General features: G+C 41.6%; 1 protein-coding gene and 1 long non-coding RNA gene across 2 annotated transcripts; one reads left to right on the top strand and one right to left on the bottom strand.

Annotated features, from left to right (window-relative positions):
• Positions 1-87: 87 nt before the first annotated feature.
• Positions 88-7,267, top strand: LOC125690004 (uncharacterized). Its single transcript, XR_007375473.1, has 3 exons — positions 88-1,445; positions 1,617-1,759; positions 7,048-7,267. It is a non-coding gene; the product is annotated as an uncharacterized LOC125690004 (long non-coding RNA).
• A 2,376-nt stretch (positions 7,268-9,643) lies between these two features.
• On the bottom strand, positions 9,644-19,766 carry C2H6orf163 (chromosome 2 C6orf163 homolog). Its single transcript, XM_048937874.1, has 5 exons — positions 19,589-19,766; positions 17,374-17,468; positions 16,715-16,822; positions 14,278-14,480; positions 9,644-13,261 (listed from the first exon to the last, which is right to left on the bottom strand). Exons 1-5 carry the CDS (start codon positions 19,734-19,736, stop codon positions 12,763-12,765), a joined length of 1,053 nt encoding a protein of 350 aa, XP_048793831.1. The 5' UTR covers positions 19,737-19,766; the 3' UTR covers positions 9,644-12,762.
• Positions 19,767-22,404: the final 2,638 nt, after the last annotated feature.

The following is a 22,404-nucleotide window of genomic DNA, read 5'->3' as shown; positions in this document are numbered from 1 at the left end:
CACTGTGGATTACAGTTGAATACCAGGAAGCACTCATTTAGTACTTCCATTCAGTGCTAGTGACAGGACAAGGGGACAGGACAAGATATTAGGAAGAAATTCTTTACTGTGAGAGCGGTGAGACACTGGAACAGGTTGCCCAGTGAGGTTGGGGATGCCCCCTTCTTGGAAGCAATCAAGGCCAGGCTGGATGGGGCTCTGAGCAACCTGGTCTAGTGGGAAGTGTCTCTGCCTATAACAGGGGATTGGAACTACAGGATCTTAAATGTTTCTTCAAACCCAAACCATTCTGTGATTCTACAATTTACTGTGCAGGTGACAGAGTGCTGGCACAGGCTGCCCACAGAGGTTCTGATAGGTAAGTGGCAGGGAAACAGCAGGTTCACCACAACAGGCTCACTGGGGAAATGTGCAGTTATGTGTAAGGGCATCATAGGTGACATCTGTAGTATTATTTAAACTGTTGTTAAAGGCCAGAGCTTCCCTATTGGAATATAGTAAAGGATCATTGGACTGGTCTTCTGTTTCTTCATCCTTTGGCTGTACCTACCCTTATTTCCAACTGTACCATGCTCATGAACTGGGAACTTTGGTCCTGTGATTCAAATATCTCCAAGACACTTGAGGCAATCTTTTGTTGGCCAAATAAGTTTATTTTGGCTTTCAACTTGGAAATATACTTTTTTTTCCCCCAGACGTCATTTGTAGAGAGCACAGCACAACAAGTTTTGCCCTTGATTTGATCATTTCTGGAAAAACAAACAAGCCATGGTATTGTAGAAACCCAGTTAACAAGTAAATTATGTTAGCCTGGGTCCTTTGACCAGCACAATGGATGCACTGTATTTGCCAGGTTACAGAGAGGGGTGGGGAGCAGAGCTATTTGTCCTTCAAACCTTTAGAGAGGAGGGAGTGGAGAGATTCCAGACATAGCATCACCGAGTGCCTCAGCTGGGAACTCCAGTGATAGATGTGCTGTTCAGCTGCGTTCAGGAGAATCGCTACCCAAGACTCCTCAGTAGCATTAACATTCAAAGGCATTAATAAAAATAATATAATAAAAATAATACACTTCAAGAGCTTTTTCTGTTAATCATTTCTCTTAAAAAAATGCTGAAAATTAGACCTGGGACTTATCAGACACTACTTGGTGTAGATCATGTAGTTCCCACATATACTGTTTCAAAAGAGCTGCAGTTTGGCTAGAAGCACGCTGGTATTTCATGGGTCACTTAGCTGTTAACTACTCTTACGTCTGCGCAGCTGATAAAAAATCAGTAACTTAAATCTTTTTTGCTGAGCCCCACATCCCATCATTATGCAAAAAGCAGAAGAACTGTGATACAGTAATTTCTCCACAAGCTGAAGAAGCGTAAGAAACTGCTGTTGGACTGTGCCTTATTTGATGGGGCTTTCTTCTCCTGCTATAGGAACTTCTTTCAAAGGTATGGAAACATAACTAACTGGTGTGTAGATGAAGGAGGGAATCTTATAGGAAATATGTTGCTATGGCTCTGACCCCATTAGCAGAGAAGAAAAGTGTACTAATGATGAGAGTGTAATTATGCAGGAGTTTGAAAGATGACTTCTCACTCAGCTCATTCTTTTCCTGCTAGTGACTCGTCACTGCTGTACAAAGGCCTCTTGATTCATCTGTCAAAATGGAAGGGAAAGCTCAGTGAATCAGGCTTGGAGGAGAAGAGGACTGTTATCCACACTCCCCCAGAATCCCCAGATCTCCCTTCAGTGTTTCCCCCAGGTGAGCTGGGAACCTGCCCACCCAAAGCACTTGCAGTTTGTGTACCGATTTGCAAATCCTTCTCGAAAATTCTGACCTGTGCTGCACACAAGCAATTCTATTCCCAGCACAGCTTCTCTTTTCTACAGCAGCTATTAAGGCCTAACATCCTGCAGATTTGTGTTGAATACTTGAATAACTCTCTAAAGGTCTATGCCTGTTTGCAGCAATCTTCAAAATAAATGCTAAGGAATTGGGGAAAAAAAAGTGATATTTTAATATCATGGGATGCCTGGTAGCTATTAGAGAACCAAAGGACAGCTGAGTTAGCACTTCTTACTTTTTACAATTAAAAATGGATTCTAAGGCTTCTATAGATACACAGTACTGGCCAGTTGTGATTGTTTTTTTCAGTCTCATATGTCAGGTAATCCTGTTAGCAGACATGAGAACAATATTTAGATAGAAAACACTGTGTGGAGATAGGAATCCAATTTGTGGAATTACAAGTAGAGAAAACATCTGATAAAGAAGTAATCTAGTGAAATCATTCAGCCATAGAAATAGAATATGACAGAAAAGGACTTTGAGATGGACATTAAGTCCATTTGGCTGAAACAAAGAAAGGAATACTTTTCCCTGGCGTGCACAAAGATTTCAGAAGGATTGTTGGTTTTGCTTTGAATCAGAGGCATACGTCTTACAAGAAATTCTGAAAATCCTTTCCTTGAGACACTTTATGATGCTGGCTCCCTGTGACCTCCTATTCATCTCCTTCCCATCACCAGGAGACAGCTGAAGGGAAATGAGATCTTACCTGTCATTCACTGGAAACTATAACCTGAAGACAGTTCAGCATTTAAATATAACTATGAAACTTCAGGTTTCGCAACTTCTTTTCACAATTCTGTTAGGAATAGAACTAATTAAAATTCAAGTAGCCTCCAGGATGAGGTTTGAAAGACATCACACATTGACATAAGTGCATTTTACAAAGAACTCAGCATCTGACCTCTGCCAGGATCAGGCCTATACATTTCTAGAAATGGGCACCAGAGCAAAGCAGAGATTTTCGTGCCAGTTCCAAGGCTGGTAGCTACACAAACTGTGATTCTATGCTCTCATTGGTATTAGAGGTAGCTGGTTCCTAGGCTTTCTGGACAGCCCTGAATGTGGAAAGTGCTCTCAGAAGAACTCTGGAATGATGTTTTGCTGAAAGATCACTGGGCATTTCCTTGACCTCTTGATTATGCTGGATAACGAACATCTAAATAGCTAAATAAATACAGAATATCAAAATAAAGTATATATGTTTACAGACTGCTAAGATCTGTGTTCTCTCTATATCAGACTCTAGAAGTACCCGAAAACCCCCCACAGTGTGAAACTTCACTAAAAGCTTGGGTTAGTAGCTCCATCTCAATGGGCACATTTAGCAGTAAACTGCTCATGTCCCAGCCAAGTAGAACCTGCCCAAGACACACCTTAAAATATGAGCAGCAGATCAAACATCTATGTGATACCAGTAGGAATGACAGTGTACTCAGGACATGCAGGCACAAAATAGCCTCTTGCTTTGGTCCTGCACTGTAGCCTTAATTCTAATAAAGACAGACATTCCTAGCACCCACATCTGTGGCTACATTATCTGGGGGTGAGGCAGTCATGAGACTATGTTGATTGTAAAAAATTCTGCAGCTCAGATCAGGCTTGCAATGAGCTGCAAGAGGGGCTTCAGACCAGCATGTGAAGGCTTCCATGTCCCGTGGAAGTCTGGGTCTGGCTGGAGGCTTGCAGATCAAGAAAATGTGCTTCCTTCTTATCTGTACTAACAGCTGCAGAGTGAACGCTCCCACTATTTGGAGCTGAGAAAAGTAAGAGAAATAGTCTATGGATGGATGGGGGTGAAATAGGGCCAAGAGATAACTGTACATGTGTATGGTGTTTTCTCCCCTCTGCATGCATGCTGCATGCACACAGTGGCATTACAAGACGGTTGCTTCCAGAGGGAGGGAGAAGAAACTGAGGCCAAATATTATGCAAGAAGTTCCTGCCTCCTGCACACATCAAAGAACAAGGCCTTTAAACTCTTGCCAGTCCTTCTAAAAGTCTCAGCCACTTCTTCAGTCTGCAGTCATCAGATTCAATGCGATAGCTTGAAAGGAAAGGGGAAAAGCAAACAGTTTTGCCAGCCTTGGTAGAAAAACACATTGATTCCAGCCAACACTCAGCTTTTCCAGTACACTATGGCTAGTATCATGCCTGCAAAGCTTTTCATAGGAAAGATGACTCCACTTGTAAGAAATGTTCACAGGAAGACACTGTGAAGGTGTAAGCACGAGGAGTTCTGGGAGATTTGCAGCAGCACCAGGAGTGCTACTCACAGTAACAAATCTATCTCAGACACTCCTTCATGCCATAGGTTGGTTTTACCAAAACACTTGCTGTCTAAGAGGCTTGCCAGGAACAGTTTAAATCCAAGGAAAAACCAACATGTGGCACCAGCTGCTGCTCCCCTGGTGGGGTCCCAATGGGTCTCAATCTTTCTCCAGGAGTTAGACAGCAACACATCCCTCAGGTTTTGCAGCCTTCTTCCTGTGCCAGAAGTTGGGTGAGAACTGATCAGTAGAACTGAGCAGAAGCAAAGGTCTTTTTGTCACAAGAAAGGCTGCAAGGCAATTAAAATTAGATGTATACTGATTTTATGTTCAGGATTACAGTATCTAAAAGCCAGTGTTTTTTAATAGAGGAGAAAAAAGAGATATGCAGCCTTAGTATTCTCATAGGAAAAATAATTCTAGTAAAGAAAGAAAAAGGAAGCAGCAGAAACTTTAGAAACAGATTGTAGGGTGGAAACCATACTACTCACTTACAAATGAGCCCAGTTCTTTCCAGCAGTCTTTCAACACCATGAATGTCCTTTTCCTCTTCCATACTTCCGAGATCCCCTCCAAGTCACTTGACATAGTGCTGCTTAACCAGAACCGAGCACAGGAACAGCTGAAGCTCAGGCTTTCAGGCTTTTACAGTGTTAGAGGGCTTTTGTTCAGGAGAATCTTTGAATAGCATACATTCCAACATCTTAATCTTCAATTTAAAGCTACAAAGGCTGGGGGCACGTACTGAAAGATTTCTGCTGGTGTGCGCTGGAATCTCAGGTTATTTTCCGTCTGAATGGAATAAAAGAAAGTTTCACTGTCTCCTTGGCAGCTGTCCAGGAATCCTCTGGGCAGACTGTAGTGGTCCCACGTCCCACTGTGAAAGGATGCAGCTCCTCATTGTCTTCAGCAAAAGCCCTGCAGAGGATGGCCTCTGTGGGGCTCAGTCAGAGACTGGCAAACCCGCAAGGGCATGTGGCAGCTTGCACAGCACAGATACAGATTAAGGTCTCGGCCATGCAGATGCACCTCTAATTGAGCGGTGATAATGTCGGTGAATTAGAGTTCATGTCCCATTGGCGGCAGACTGGGTGGCTGGTGGTTTTGGTAACACTGCAAGGTTTTCAGCAGTCAGCCAAGAGCTCTCTGGTACACTGCCAATGCAGCCACTTTTGGCAGCAGAACTAAAGGCATGAGAACTTTTCCTTGGCAGTAAAATTAGTTACTCTAAGCTTTCACTTGAAGAGCTCTGCTTACGGGACTGAACTGAGTATTGAAGCTTTTTCCATTGAGTCATGCTCCGAAACACATGGAAGGCACAGAAATTTTCTGCTCTTGACTGTGGCAACTGGTTTCAACTAACAATGGCTGTAGCAGAAGAAACTATCAGTTCAAGTCATTATGGAGGTTAGACTCCTCTCATTAACAGTTTTCAAGATCATCTGGGAGACAGTCCAGGACAGGTCAGCAAGTCTTGACTGGAGTACTAATTAATAACCAAGATATAGCTATTATTGAATGTGTTTATATTCATGAATGTTAGAACTTTTCCATTCTCAATTATCTATAGGCAATTACCTACAGACAAATTAATTTGGTCCTGTGTGGAGCCAGAGGTTGGACTCAGTGATCCTTATGGGTCCCTTCCAACTCAAGGTATTCTATGATTCTGTCATTTAAATATAACAGCCACCAAATGGAATAGGTAACTAATATAAACTGGTTATAATAATAATGGCTTCGCAGTGATCAAATGCACTGAGGAATGGGAGACACAGCTTTTTTTTATGTCTTTGAGCAGCCTCCTCTTCTCTATTACAATGGCGGAGTCAGTTGTCTTTACTTTCTGGTGCCATGTCATTAGCACAAGGCTGCAAGGTTTTAAGTATATTTATAGATCAAAGTCAAAAGCCAAACACATTTACAGTTTGTTTTATTTTCTGCTGTTGAATTTAAGAGTTGCCCTTTAAAGGAAGACATCTAGGGTTGTTAATTTAATGCTAGACTCATCCAGTTTATTACTGACAATTGTTCACTACTGTGACTTATTTTCTTGTAGAGAAACAAGGTCTGTAAAGGAATAAAAAAACCCCAAATGCTGAAATGGAGTCAGTCTCAGAGATGAAAGAGTTTAGGAAGAGCTTAACACAAACATCACTGCAGCATTCAGCTTCTTTAAATTCTGCACATGACTGACTATAATGCATAAAACATGCCAGCAAGCATTTACCTCATTCTCTGTTGAATCAGGAGCAAAGGTCCTGTTTCATTACAAATGATCTGCATAAATCTGTTTTGCCTAAACTCTCAGCTCCCTCTTTTTAAAGAGGATCAGGTCTCTGATCCAGTTCATAGCACCACAGCAGATAGCTGGGCCAAAATTAAAAAACAAAAAAAAAGAGGATGGGAAGAACAATACAGTATTATTTGTACTATTTGTTCTGTGAAAATATGGCATTACTTGAAGATAATGCTAATGCCTGGTTAGCAGGAGAGGGTACTCTTTATAGCCTGATTCAGATATCACCTGATCTAGAAAGTGAAGGGCAGAAATCTGTTTTTAATATGTAGCTCCAAGTCCAAAGTAATTTTCCAGTTTTAATGAAGAAGCCTTCATTTTGTACAAGTGGGAGAGTCCATACTAAGAGCTATGCTCCAGACGGTCCTATCTTTATTGCTTCCTTGCAGCACTTTGAAAAGCAGAGCCACCCGAATTTCAGTGCTGGCTGAGACCCTAGCTTTGGTGGTGCTGGGAGTGTTTCAAGCCAGTTCAGTGGTCTGATGTGCCTGAGACATGTGCACCCCGGCTCTTTTGGGTTATTGAATTTGCAGCCCTCAGAGATTCTCTGATACTTTCCTCTGGTGTTTGCCAGCAACTCTTTGTGAAGGTACTCTTTACAAATACCATAAACTACAATTTTCTTTTTCTAGGACTGCTTATCTTTGGGTAACTTGTATGCATTTTCAACCATGACAGCTCCCACTATAGCTTGGCAAGAACGTCCGCGGGTTTCTGATATGGATTTGTCACGCTTCCTCACCTGGAGTACCAGGTGAGAAGTATAGATTATTCATTTCTAATACATATCCTGCACCTATCTGCGTTATTGTAAAGACTCTGAGGTAATTTCAACCTTGGAATCCCTTAAATATGTTGTGAGGCAGTGCCCAAGAGTAAAAGTGCTCCTTTTTTAGCAAGGTAGACAACAACTGAGGGATTGACAAGACAAGAACTTTGAGATTGTCTTTGCTCAAGATCTTCTGCATTATGATTTGGTTCTACTGGCAAATAAACTAGAGGAAAGACACAATTATAATTTACACATTACAATTTCATGTGCCAATGTCTTTCCAGCGTTGTACCTTCCTCTTCCTCAAACACAAAAGCTACACAGGGCTCTTTTCTTGTGTATTACATCTCATGGTTAAGTTTGACTTAAAGCAAAATTGGCTTCATGTTCATGCTCACAACCATATCCTTCCAAGCAAGAAAAAGGTGATATCCAGGTGGTCTGTCAAGATCCACTGTGAAGACTCAGAGAGGATACTGCCTATCGTGTCCTCACCTCATCTCCTGGTTAAAAGCCAGTTTAAAGAGAAAGGGAATGCACAAGTAGAGCATTATTGCATTTACATTCGTGTTTGACTGGCACCATCTAAGAACACTTCTGGTTGAATTAATGTATTACCAGCACCTGCTGAATAGTCAAGCTAAGCTCTGAATTCAGAAAAAAACAGTTAAGGAGACATTGTAGCTAGCTGACCTGAGTTAACCAGTGCTGGAATCTTGATCCCTAGGTGCAGCCAGTGAAAGCAGCAAGTCAGGAAAAGCAAGTAGCTGTCAGAAATATTAGACCTTAAAGAAAAACCTTCAAGAAATGCTGCCCAGGGATATTTAAAGCTATATGTGTAAACAAAGACTTGTGTAGATCATTTACGAAGTCAGCCTGGGAACATAAAACAACAGGTCATTTGTGGAGCAATATTTTTGGAGTCCACTCCCTCGCCTTTTTCTCACAACAGTCAGCTGTAAAAGTTTAATGTGATTGAATGCTCTGGTCAGGTCACCTTTCAAAGAGTTCAACTGCTCTTATTACAGTGATCATTATCTTCAAAGTCTCATAATTTCCTTCCCATTTAGAAAGGAAGTCTTTACGATATAATACATAGAAGGTGATTTTCCTCAAAGTGTAGGAAAACATGCATTCTAGTAGAGATCACTATTGCTATTAGAAATATCCTTCATAAATGAGAAATGAGATGTAGAAAGTCATCAAACAATAAAGTTCAGACCTTATTCATACAGTGAGGCTCTTCAGGTAGAAGTATAGAGCAGTAAACAGATTTTATGACTGAGATTGAACCATCTAGTAAGTTGACCCGCAAACAAGCATTTTTCTGCAGGCAGACAGACCTAGTTGCACAGAGGGAATGTTACAGAAGGGCTTTAGGTGCTCACGAAGCAGCTAAGTGTACTGTCATCAGAGTCCTAGAGCTACAAGATACTCCAAGGTGAGGTTTAAGGGTAAAGGTCTCAGTCACTGACTTTCACATCCTTATTAGAAGTCAGAACTGTGTATAAATCAGGTTTATAAACCTCATAGTAAAGACGGACTACCAGAAACATATATAAAAGTAAAGAGGCGGTTAACACCTTATTTATAGAGTCAAAATAGTTCAGATGCTAGCCTCAGGGTTAGACCACTCTTTTTCAAACCTAATATTTGCAACACTTGACAAGCAAGGAAAAAAGTAGCAAAACAAACAAACAAAAAAACCCCAGAAAATCAAGAAGTGCTGTGGGATACCAAAGGCAGCACAGGGAAGGGACTGCACCTATAGTGGCTAAAAGCAGTGATACCCAGATCTGTGCAGCTAATCTGGCATCAGCAGTCTGAGGTCACAAGAAAGTGTGAGAGAAGCAAGGAGTGGAGCTCAGCTTTGGCCAGCAATTGCCCATTTGCAGCAAACTGAAAGTGCTTGTGCCTTTTGAAAATTCATTAGAGAAGGGGAAAATGTAATATGAGAAAAATAGCGGAAAAATATATTGCTCAGATACCTCAATGTGTAGGACTCTCCTCTCATCACTCAGGAAGTTGGAGTCTTAGGGTAAGTATAACAGAAGTGTGCAGCTATACACTGAAAGAGTCCAAGAATGTGAAACAAAGGCAAGAATGAGTAAAAAGCACAAGGCAGATGTGCTTTTAACAGAAGCCAGAACAAAGTGCTAGAGACAGGTATAATAAAGATCAAGATAAATAGCTAATCAGCCAAGATTTGGGCAGGCCATGTCACAGTTAGGGTACAGCAGTTCTATTTACTCTTCTACTTGGAATTAGCTTTTTTTGCCTTTATTAATCAGGCTGTTTATCTGACTCTCCATTGGTTCACAGTCCAAAGAAAGCTCAGGTGACACACTAACTGCTAGTCACATCTGGATCTACACTGGATCTGGATCTACACTGGAGGAAACACAAGTTTTTTCACTCCCAACAGTTTCTTTTGGTGTTGTTGGCTCATTCTTCCTTATAGTAGTTGTCCTTTATCCAGTCACTGCTGTAATTTCCAAAGGCCAAACTCTCCTCTACGTACCCCCAGCACACCCACATAATGTCTCTGTTAGCCAGCATTAATGCCAGTTGCTCCAGCACTTGCACCTCACGCAGCCACTTGATGAACTTTGTGCTTAATCACTGAAGATCATTTACCCAATCTGTATTTTAATTAGCAGCAAACATAATATTGGACTGCTGCTAACTAAACACAGCAAAAGAAACTGCACCAGTAACCTAAATCACAATTACCCTTTATGCATGAGTGTATGGTACACAGATGCATGGACAAGGCATGCTCACTCTGCCGTTTGTTGCCCAGGAAGCTCTGCACTCATTAGCTGCCTGACACACACAGAGAGTGTGCACTTACGCTGCAGACATTGCTCACATCATTAGTCCGTTTCACGCTTCATTTCTCCCTGTAAAGCACTTAGAGGTTTCACAGTCTGCGAATCCTCCTTTAAAGATATTGCAGATCTCTTCTGCAGGCCTTTGAGGAGCTAATGAGCAAGATGTCTCTAGTTTATTAATCAGCTCTTTATCAGACACACTCTGCAGCTCCCTTCTAGTTCAGCTGCTCAGCTCCAGTAATTAGACAACACACGTTTCAGTCTTTCACAGCAGTGCTACAGACAGAAAGTTTCACTGTTCCAGAACACAACAACTACGGTATTTCTGGGAATTTTAGACAGATCTTGAATGACTAATAGAGATACCCTGCTTTCTATATTATTCATGCAGATCCCTGTTCTAGGACACACTCACCCATCAATACATAACATCAGCAGTGCCATGGCATCCAGATGTTATCTTTATTTGCCTCACCCAGACTAACAGTCAAAAAGCACGTATTCATGCTCAGTTTGATTCAGAATGCAAGTAATGTGGGTAGTGTTACTTTTCAGACAACAGTCCTTCTCAAACAGCAGCAAAATCCAACAACATATGCAGTCTCTGCTTTACACAGTAAAAGCCATATGTGTATGTTCAAAATGCCGATTTTTATTAGCAACCAATAGCTTGTGCACTCACCAATTTCACCAGGTAAATATCTCACACGCAGAAATCTGTAGATCATGAAAAGTTGACTTTTTTTTTCCCCAGTACTTAAGTCAACAATATTCATCACAAATATTGTGCAGTGATACAACTAGAAGGGAGAAAAAAATCTCTTAAACTCGGCTTAGGTAGATATATTCATTTCTAAAATATTTCTATGAAATATTGAATAGTATTAATTACAAACGGTCTCCATGTCCAGCACTCATCCCACAGCTAACTAGCCTGTCTGATCATTTGTGTTGCAAAGGCATTCATTGATGCCAAGCTGTGGTTCCATCCATCTCCACACAACCAAGCATTACTAAGGTTTGCTGCACACAGCCAGGCTTAAGAGGACAAGCTGCTCCTAAGCAGAGCCATTGCAACTGCACGTTAACATTTGAAAATTGTAAAAAAAAAAAAAAATCAACATGATTTTTCCTTTCCCAAAAGACAAGGAGAAGTGATACCACTGCCCAACTGCCCAGGCTATTAGGAACTATGCATACACTGGCAAATACATTGACCCCACAGCAGGCCTGCCACGTGTATGTGTACAGACACAGCTGACCAGATCTCAGGTCCCTGTCACCTGGCTCCAAATACGCCCCCAGGGCTGTAAGCTAGGAAGGGCATAGGATATGCCCTCACAGGGATGCTTGGCCTGATCTAGACGGCTGAGGGATTTAGGGCTAACATGAACCACAGAGTACTCTTATCCCAAAGTGTAGACAGCCACAGTCTTTATCAGTCAGTTCAACTACAACTGCATCCCAGAAAAGTGGGCTATAAGAGAGAGTAACTGCTTTTTCTGAAACAAGTGCAAGTCTAGTAGCTCATTCTGAGGCTTATGACCTCACAGTCATAAGCAGTCAACCTTCAGATCTCACAGTCTCATTCTGGGCTCTGACCTCCTGGTTCTCTGGGTAGTCAACTTTCATACCTTCCAGTCTCTCTAGCATCTGGTCCAAGCTTACAGCCACTTGGTTACTTGGCTCCTATGCTTTTAATCCTGTTAGTTACCTTGTCCATCTTGATCTATAATCTATAATCTAGAGATTTATGCTAGCATAAGTGCCCACACAATGCACATTGCAGTCTCTCCAGTTGCTGGCACACAGCCCCTGTGGTCATTGGCCCAATCATGGCCCCAAACCTACCAGTGTTGAAGCAGCATTTGAATTTTGGGTGGTCCTGAGTGGAGCCAGGAAGTGGATTCGATGATCCTTGTGTGTTTCTTCCAACTTGGGATATTCTGTGATTATATAATTTCTAGAGGTGGCTGTGAGCTATATGGAGATGGAGACCACCACTCCCCATTACTGACTGTCATAATCTGCTCACTGTTGAACCTTTTTGATGATCTTTAAGGTTCCTTCCAACACAAATGGTTCTATCATTTTTCTTGTGGTGAAAGACTCCACATTCATAATCATAAATTGCTGCTAGACCAGTTGATAATGTGAAACATCTAGAATACTCAGGAGAATCTGCAGAACCCTTCTAGAAAATCTTATGTGTTCTGGTTAAGAATTCTATTTCACTTAAAATTAGAAAAAAAACAACCACAACCAAACAACTGGACAAATAAGTTAATGCACAATGTAAGTGTTTCAAAATTACATCTGAAGAAGGTGGATGGAAGGTTTCTTCTTGCATTTTTAATAATGTACTTTTTTTTGTCTGCCAGCTGCTGTTCTGACTTCTCTTTATTCTGAACATAACAGAGGCCAGTTCCAGACCTGTCCTACCTCACTTCACTCTATCCAAGTACCATATTATTATGCAATAGTCTACCAGAACAGAATATGGAATCCAATTTATTGAAGAAGCATGGGTAGGGTCACCTTGTATAATTTAATACAGAAAGTTATCAGATTCACCTGGTGAACTTTCATGGAAATTAATGGATAATTTCTCAGCATGGATTATCACTTCATTACTTAATATAGTGGTGATTATTTTTCTCTAAATATTATTTCTCTAATAAAAATTCCAAACACACTCATGCAATTCAGTGAACTGCAATGAATTTATTTTTCAGCATCACCTACTTGAAGTGCTGTTTACTCATGGCTGTGACCCTCATACTCTCAGTACCAGGTCTCTTACATTCATTGTCATTGCCTTCTGCCTCTTTTGGGATGTCCTTTGGTTCAAATGTTGTTCTGAATGGCAGAATAAAATCTGCTTGTCCCGGGGACAGGTTAGGAAAGGTTGCATCAATATATTTTTGAAAAGCTTGTCTTGTTGCTTGTATTTCAGTTTCCAGGCTGTCCTTCCAAGCTCTCATCCTTTCCAGTTTTTGTTCAAGAGCCTTTACCTGGTCTTCAGCTGTTCTCAGCGTAATCATCACCTTTTCCAGTTCATCAAGATGTACAGTCTTCAATTCTTTCATCTGTTTTTCCATTTCAATCTGATTCTCTTTTTGTTTGATACTCAGGGCAACGTTCATCTCATTACATTTGCCTTTGTTTAATTGCTCGATAGTCTTACGATATAGTTCCTCAGCTAACATGCTTTCTTCTTTGAGCTGCTCTATGTGCTTTCTATTTGAAAAAGGAGAAAATCATGGTATGGAACACCTGCTATTAAAGATTATAAAAAATAAAACAATTTATCTATTCCAAAAACCTTTCTTATTCAACTACAAATATACATGAAATCAAGACTTATATAGGACCTCTATAACAAAATTGAGTAATAAAAGAAGGCCACTGATGACACAGAGGAGGGTAGCTGGGTATCCAACCACAGAAGATTCTGCTTCTCCAAGGATTTCCAGTGATATTTTGATGATGATTGTTTCCAGATGAAAAAATGTAATTTAAAGCAGTAATATTTCATGCTTCATCCAGGTCTCTCTTTAGGCTGACATTTAAGAACACGCTCATTTTCAAACAGACTTTGAACAACTCTGCCCCCAAGTAAAAATGCAGTCTTGAAATGAAACATAGGAACTGATTTCTAAACTGCAGATTCATCTGTAATTTTTTTTGAAGTTGTACTGAGAACATCTTTGTTTCAGCAGGTCAGTAATAAAACACAGAATTTATAACACAAAACTTTACGGGGCTGCTCACCGGAGCCAGCTCAGGGACATGTAAGGAATGATAGATCAGGCACCATTAAGGCTACAGAGCCAAAGAGTTGAATGTAGACAATTTCTGCCCTCTGTTATTTTTCCCTCCACTGCTTATCTATGTGAATACATTATCCTACACCCTACAGATCTCCTCATAGACAATTTATTTTTTTTCCAGTTTTGCAGAGATGTCTTTCATGGCACAACAGGCCCATGAGCCCATTTTTCCAGTAACTGCACATCAGTCACAAAAAGCAAAACTTTTGGATCCCTGATTTGATCTTGCATTCAGGAACAAAATAGGTTTTACTTCTGTACGTGGAGTCAGTGAGAGAACTCAGGACTTTTACTGGTCACTTGGCATTTCCAATAGCTTTTTTCTGATGAGTCTTTCCCTAGAAGATCTGCCACATTGACATAAAGGTCATTTTCTCTAGCACAGCACATTTACCAGCCAAGTCAGGAAAGCACTAGGAGTACCTGTGCTGCATGGCCGCCTCACTCAGTGCCACCTCCCTCTCCTGCTTCCTGGCTTCGGCCACGGCTTGCATCTTCTCCTTGGCACACTCCAGCAGGGCACACCGGAGCTTGTGAGCCATGCGCTGCTCTGTGGCTTCAATATCTCTCCTCTGCTCCTCCTCCATGTACTCCTTCATCTCTGCCTTTGCCTTCCTCACCACTTCCTAAGCAAGGTTAAAATTAGATGTGAGCAGCAGTTACTATTTATTGTTTAGTCATCTTCAGGCAAAGCCCAGCAGAACAGCAGCCTTCAGGAAAACATTACGGGGCAATACAATGATTTGTTGTAAGGTTATAGGTTAAGAGCGGCCAGAGCTTAGTCAGCAGCTCAGGACTGTGGTGTAAGAGGGAACAGTTTTCATCAGCTGGGAATTTTACATGGGGGTATTCACAAACTTACACACTGCAATATGTACACTGCAAATATAAAAATTCTGGAGCTGTTTTTAAAATGTAACTAAAATCCTGGTATCTTTATGACTGCCTGATGCCAATTCGGGCAGTGAAAACTGCTGTTTCAGTACCATGCTATCCACAGGTAGCATGTCCTCTGCTTCCATGCAGCTCTCCTCACAACACCAGGCCCATTGGGTGTCTTCCTAAGACCTTGCTTTGTATCACTTAGAGATTCTCTGCATCTTTCATCACCAGTAAACAGGGCACTGAACTAATCTTATCCTTAAAAGCATCATTCCACATCCATACAACATTCCACGTTTTATGCTTAAGACACTAAACATTCCCTGATATACTTTCTTCACAAGCTCACATGGCTGGTGACATGGTTCAGAGTGAGATGAAGTCTGGTCCTTGCTATGCTTAACACCAAGATACTGCATGGTTTGGTAAATAAAGGTGTGAACAACACTATTCTTAGGTGGTCTGGATGGACATACACATGGAATATCAGACAACTCAACCTATACCAATACACATCTGTTGCCATCTACAGGCCAAATCCCTGCCAAATACAACAACCCAGGAAAGCAGTTCAGCCCACCTAACTCTCTGCCCAATGACCTATGATGCTTTGCCATCATTCACATTTTTGTGGATACTGGTTGTTTGTCTACTGCTAAGAAGTGGAGTGAAAAATACTAGGGGCTGCCTACAAGAAGCCAGGTAAAGCCATTGATGCAGAAAGGCAGCTCTGAGGCCATCAGCTGAAGGCAGTTGTCCTGTCCTACACACGAAAGAATTTCCATCACTCACTCAGCAAGAGGCATTGTTGGCTGCCACTGTTTGCTCAGAAAGATGTTGAGTAAATGTTCTGCCATCACCTCTCCAAGCAACAAGGAGCTAGCTCACATAAAATGAACTGCAAGAAAGATGGACTGCAAAACATGAAACATGTCCTCACCTCAGTTATAACTGCTTTTTCTTTTGTTTCAGCTGTAGAATTCTCTCTCTGCTCCCAAATCACCGGAGCCAATTTTTTCCCACGCAAATAATACGTATTCAAACCCCGAGCACTGAGTTCTACAGAGATGTATAACAAGCTTATGGTATGTAATTGAATGGTTAAACACGAGGAACTGAGCTTCTGCCAGCTATTGTCAGCAGATGCTGTAATAGCAAAAGACAGAGCTCCCTTGAAAAGTAGCTCCATAAAATGAAGTGAGCTCTGCCAGAAACTTAAGACCACTATAAACTTCACTGCTTTTCTTCTTGAAATGCCAAGCACAGTGCTGTGACAGCCTGCAGTACAAACAGCCAGCTATTTAGTATCTTGTATGCAACAAAATACCCAAGCAAACACTCAGGCAACTCCCTGTGGGCACCCCATCAGCTGATGGAAGGCAGTGCCAGCAGTATGCAGCCTGCTAACACAGAGCAGGGAGCAGGGAACTCTGCTGCCTTGCCCTCTCCTCACACAAATCTCTGGGTCTTCTCCCAGATATCCAAACAGCCATGTAAAGTATGTGCTAAGTGTGTATAGAAATACAAAGCTGCAGTTGGCGTGCCTTATTTAGAAATACACATATGCTGGCAGTTTTCCTTCTCCTCTGCTGCATCATTTAGACTCCAGGTTCAGTACATCAGATTCAGTACATTTCCAGCTTTGATGTACACATTAGAAGAGATTTAAATTTAAGCCTGTGTTTAACTGACCTTAAGAAGTGCACCTAATCAGCTTAAGTGGCTGGCTCAATGAGGGCCTTACAGCCAACTTCCAACAAGGTCCACAAACTTGATTCAATAAAAAAACAAAGCGAGATGTGCTGAAAGCAAACTAAAAATCCAGCTAGCTGAGAGCTGGAGTTCACAAATGAATGAAGGTCCTGGATATCTCAAACATAAGAAAAATAACACATTTTTAACATAGACTGACATTCTAAGGTGTCAAAAAGATAATACCACCATATTTCCCATGTAAAGAGAGCAAACTGTTTCATACCCTTATTTCCTTCTCAAGTTTTAGTTTAAGGTCTTGTACAAACACACTGTAGTTAGCAGTTGCCTCCGTGAGAGCTTTATCCACTGCATCTTCTTTGTACTGTTCAGCCTTTAAAACAGATTATTATATAAACATAGCTGCTTATTATTAACATACTATTAAGACAAAGCAGAGATCATGTAATTGATTGTTTTGCATTTTCTATTTAAAAAAATCAAGGCAAATGAATTTAAACCACATGGTAAAATGCATTTTGTTCCCTTTGATAATTTAATCAACAGCAATTCCTGTTAAGAATGTGCTCAATACAATAGCACTGAGCTGCCAGAGTACTAACCACTATCTATATACATTTGACATGAAGGGCAGTTTCTGAATCTTACACAGCACTACAGGGAACAGCTTTACTAGCCAATAACTCTTGCATGCTTTAGAGGCTGTTTTCTGGCCAGAGGTAAAATTTGTTGCTGGTTCAAAGTAGGCTTTGTTGAGATCTGAAACTGTGGAAATATGCGCACACAGAAATATGTGCACTCAAAAATATGAACAAGGAACGAGCAGAAATTAATAACAGCTTTGTTGCCGTAACCTCTAAGTTGCTTATTAATTATTCCAAAGAATCATCACAGTTTCAATGACAGTAGTATAAAATAACTTACCTGAGACCAAAGCTCAGCTTTCATTTTCTCAATGCGCTCTTGTATCTCTGCTTCCTTCCTTTCACGCTCCTCTTGTTGAATGCTTGCACCAATCTCTGTACAACCAACGAAAGAAAGAGGATCACACACAGCAAATAACCAGAATGCTGAAAACTGCCTTCTCCTCTCACTGCTTTGTTTGGTTCTACAGCTAAGTTAAACATTAAAAGGCTAAAACCCATGCAGTTTAATTTCACATACATTTACATGTAGGTAAGCATTTGGTAGCTTAGGTGGTTCCACGAATGCAATAATACAAGTTGGTCTTTGAAAAAGGGCCTTATGGAATTAGGAGAGTCCTGGCTCAGAACTTAAGCATAATTAAATCTGCTTTCTGAAGGTGCAAATTTTAACATTCCAAAGCTGAGGAAGATTCTCAGATGCCTTCATGCTGCTCTTGGAGCACACAAGAAATAATGGTGTGGTTTTTTAGGTATTTGGAACAGAGCACACACATACAAAAAAACTCCTTTGCCTTTGGGGCTGCTGGACCCAAGGAAGGCCCAAGGCAGTGGTGCAGGAGCACAACTAATCCTTTCTGGAAAGAAGGAGTGGAGCAGCAAGAATGGAACCATGCCACTGCCCCGAGCGTAGGATGGGGGTTGCTCCCTTTGTCAGCACAGTGGGGAGTCTAAATAAGGTATCAGCACCACCATCTCCTCCTAGTCATAAAAGCAAGCAGGCAGCCCTGCTTGTTCAGGTCAGTCTTCAGCACCTAGGGTTGCCCAGAAGAGAAGACGCTGGAGAGAGGTGGATAAAGTTGACTTCCTGCAATGCAAAACCCCACCACAAAAAGAGGACTTCAGATCCTCCCCCTTTCCTACTCAGTGTCTTGCCTAAGCATTGCCTTGGATCCCATTCTCCATGCATGGCAGGGCTGAAGAGTCACATATTCTTACCCTAAGTTATTAAGAAAACAAAAAAGGACCAGAGCTTTCAAACCGCTAGTATAGGGCTGAATCCCCCTCTTTCAATCTTCCACTCCAATCTTCCCCATCCACTTCACAGGTGGGCAGAGTTCTTTCATGGAGCTAACATGAAGTACTTGGAAAAGGGCAGAAGAATGAGACAAGGAGTCAACTGATTTAAATTAGCAAAATAAACATAAGTCCAACAATGTGGAAATCTGAACAAGAAGCACGTTGTGCCCTGGCTGCATAGCTTTTCCCCAGTTCATTATACTAGGCAGTAACAAGAAATAAGTTTAAAAAGAGTTCCTATAGCTTTCTGGACATGCTTTATATTGTATATGTCAATGCAGTTGCCTCCTGAGACATACCCAGCATTCACCCCATTCCTCTCAGCCCACTGACAATCTCCTGCTTGTTTAAAATAGAAACCAAACACACTCCTATTGCAACATGTGTTAATTAAAATTCACAACACAATTTCTACAAAACTTTATACCAGTGATCAGAAAGCTCTATGATAATTAGGCATAGCTTATAAAGATGCTTCAGGCTTATGTCAGATCCTCACACATAGGAATGCGACCATATGTTTTCCTTCATCTTTGAGGTTACAATTCTGCTATGCCAGAAAAACCAACCCTCAGCTTTGGAGTGTTCCTACCAGCATGCTGTATCTTTCTTTGGAGCAGTTTGTCAGATGCTTAGCTCTTTCCTACAGTTAATATAGTGAATGTGCTTCTTCTTTAACTTGCGTTCATGTTTAAGTTGTGCTATGTGTAACACAGACATAACATTGAGATTTAGGATGATAACTCTGCTAAAATAGCAGGATGAAAGACTCTTTTTGTTCATAATCCTATCAGTAGCAAAGGAAAAATCGGTTTTGACTGAAATAAGGTTTGAACTTGGCTCAAGTGATGGTCAACAACCAGACTCAGGTATGAGAAGGTGGGATTCAGGATGCAGCAGCCTAGCTGTAGAAGAATGAGGGAATGTTGCAAACGTCAGCCAAGTGAGCCTTACAAAACATTTGCTAAGACTTACAGCTAATTCTGCTGCACACTTCACTGTGCACAAATCTGAATGCCTTCATGCACCACAGGACAGCTGACCCTGCCTCCCTCTGAATATGCAGGACTTACGTGTATTCAGAAGGTTGCTGCAGTTTTCTTACCAAGACAGTCTTCTTGAGTCTTGGATATAGAAGCACTTTGAGTTTTCCTAATTCTCAGGGTGTGAAACAAGGCTTTCAGAAACAAACTCACCCAGTATATCACGATGAGTGTAGTACCGTGTCCTGAAAGGTTTGTACTCCCGAATCCGATCAAAAGTAGCGTTAGAAGGTGGCGGTGGAATTATTTTTGAGCATACAGCGCAGCAAACAAAGGAATCCAAATCTGTGCTTCTAATCATTGTGGTGTGCTAGTACTTCTCTGCAACACGGTTACTGAACTGTCAGAACTCTACTCTGGATAGTTCTCTTGCTTGCAGGCTAAATCCTTATTATTGCAACAAAAAAAAAAAAACAAACAAACATGCAAGCCAGGGATGAGTGGGAAGCCACTGATTTCTACCAAGTTATTGGAAACGTTTGCCTTCAGATTAGATTCACATGCTGCCAGCTCAGTAACACACAGAAGATGCAGGCAGATGAGAGAGGTTTGTGTGAAGTGACCCCTTCCAGCCCTGGTACAGCCCCCCGCATAGCAACTGTTACCAGGTGGGACTCTGTGCTCACAGAGCTTGCCTAGTAATAATAGTTCAGCAGTGGCACAGCAGGCTTTGGCTTTTGTAGTGCAACTTTTTGTTGCTGGATGTCAACAATTTCCATTCAAACCGTGTATTCGGAGGAGATTTTAGGAGCAGAACAATAGCTACTGCTTCAGATGTCTGAATCACGGCATTCTGTTGCTGCTATTGGTAAAGATGGGAAAGTCAGCACTGAAGATACGGGACAGGCAAGGAGCTGAAAAAGCCTCTGCATGGAAAATCATTCTGACTCAGTTCCTGTCAAGTCAGCTATCGTCCATTGTAAATATTTATTACCGTACTGAAAATGAGATTGAGGGAAACAGGGCAAAAGAGACTGTCTCAGTGCTGTCTGCTTATCCTCCAGGTGCACCAAGGGAGCGGTGCATTCAGTGTGAACAAATTTTACTACTAATGTAGTTCTCCTTGGGTGTATTTTTTTGCTTAAATCCCAATTCACACATCACTGTTATGTGCATGAATCAGGTAACTAAAATGGCAAATGCCAGTATTAATACTATAGTGACCGTTAATTGGGTACATTCTTCTCTGCATTTGCACTGCTTTATCTCCTAATTATGTATCATTTTTGTAGCATTAAGGAAGTCACTTATATGCAAATAAATATGGAGAAGATACTTACAAGTCTCAACATTCACTCCTCCAGTCTGGGCACCATCAGCCTTCTTCACTTCCTTTCCCCCCATAACTTCCAGATCGATACTCACTCCACAAAATGCAGGTCAAAATTTAAGAACTCAAATCCCATATTTTTCCCAAATATGTGAAAATGGGACAGAATGGGCTTCCTCACTTCCAATCATCTGCATGTAGAAGGATCAAAGCGTGTATTTTCAGTGGTGAGTGGAGACAGGACAAGGGGAAATGGCCGGAAACTGCAGCATAGGAAGTTCTGCACAAACATGCGCAAGAACTTCTTTACAGTGAGGTGACGGAGCACTGGAACAGGCTGCCCAGGGAGGTGGTGGAGTCTCCTTCTCTGGAGATGTTCAACACCTGCCTGGATGCCTACCTGTGCGACCTGCTGTAGGGAACCTGCTTTGGCAGGGGGGTTGGACTCGATGATCTCTGGAGGTCCCTTCCAACCCCTACAATTCTGTGATTCTGTGATTTAAAAAGCTTACAGAAAAGCTACAGAAGACCATTTTTTGTGGCATTTGTAATCACTTAGTTAAGTTCATGCAAACATACAAGACTCACGTGTTAATGGCTAGCATCCTGTGTAGCCCTTCTTTCAAGACTAATTCTAATGACCCATCACCTCCTACTTAAAAAGAAAAAAATGTTCTACAGGATACACAGAACATCTGATGGCTCTGAGTATTCAATTTACCTAGAAATTCTTTCACCAACCAAAAGGCAAGCCCTCTCCTTACCTGCATGCTTTTGGATCAGCACTAGGCCCTTGCTGCAGGCTCCCAGAGGGCAATACATTTTAAAGGCTTTCTAATGCTTTTCTATAGCTCACTTCCCCTCTCATGAAGGAGGCAGTTAACCAAAGTCCAGCCGAATTCAGCATACAGACAATTACAAAACAGGACAGGAGAAAAATCAGAGGTTCAGAAGAAAGGATTTAGATGGAGATACAGAGAAATTCCATAGTGATTCTGCTGTCTGTAGTCTGTCACCTTTTTGCTATCTTCAATATCTTTTGTCCCAGAACTAACTCCCAGAGTAGCAAAGCAGATGCCATTCACGCGTCCTTTCTTCCTTGGCACAACTGAATCCACCTTGGCCAGAAGGGGGTCAGCAAGGAGGTCTCAACTTCTTGGCTTCCCTTGAAGACAGTGTAAATATGAGGAGCTGAATGGGAAAAAAATGAACCACATCAATAGCAAGGGTTTGAGGTAGAAACAGGCCCTGGACTCGTATGCAGCACCCACCACACATTCTGGTGTGCCAGATGTGTCGGACACAGACATAGCTGGGGAAGCACTGGGTAAGGCCTCAGTGCTGGAACAGACAAGTACCCACCTGCACAGCTTGCTCAAAGCAAAGTGAAGCTGGAAGGCTTATGTGGGCCCACCTCCTGCGCTAAGGAAATGTCACAACTACCTGCCTCCAGCCACTCCCACAGGGCACCATCTGATAATGATCTTCATCAGATATTCTCACCTTAAAATTACTTTTACTTGCAACCCTGTAATGATCAACTTTCAAAAGATGAAAAGTCCAACGTTTTCTTTTCACACAATGCATTATGTACTCCACTTTAAATAATCCCTGTTTTCACTTAGTGAAAGCGAAGAGGAAAATGAGTTAAGCCATGTGAATTTCCCAGGCATTTACCAGTCTAGACATACTATAGAGA

The sequence above is a fragment of the Lagopus muta genome, chromosome 2, assembly GCF_023343835.1.
Source record: "Lagopus muta isolate bLagMut1 chromosome 2, bLagMut1 primary, whole genome shotgun sequence".
NCBI classification, from domain to species: Eukaryota; Metazoa; Chordata; class Aves; order Galliformes; family Phasianidae; genus Lagopus; species Lagopus muta.
The sequence above is the reverse complement of the archived record's forward strand: the minus strand, read 5'-3'. Positions and strand labels throughout refer to the sequence as shown.

What these genes read in the sequence shown, in the direction of transcription:
- C2H6orf163 (XM_048937874.1), bottom strand. Translation starts at nt 19,736, where the DNA reads ATGATTAGAAGCACAGATTTGGATTCCTTTGTTTGCTGCGCTGTATGC. An exon ending in CACTCATCGTGATATACTGG is followed by an intron (nt 17,469 to 19,588) that starts GTGAGTTTGTTT and finishes TTGGTTGTACAG; the next exon opens with AGATTGGTGCAAGCATTCAA. An exon ending in AAGCTGAGCTTTGGTCTCAG is followed by an intron (nt 16,823 to 17,373) that starts GTAAGTTATTTT and finishes TCTGTTTTAAAG; the next exon opens with GCTGAACAGTACAAAGAAGA.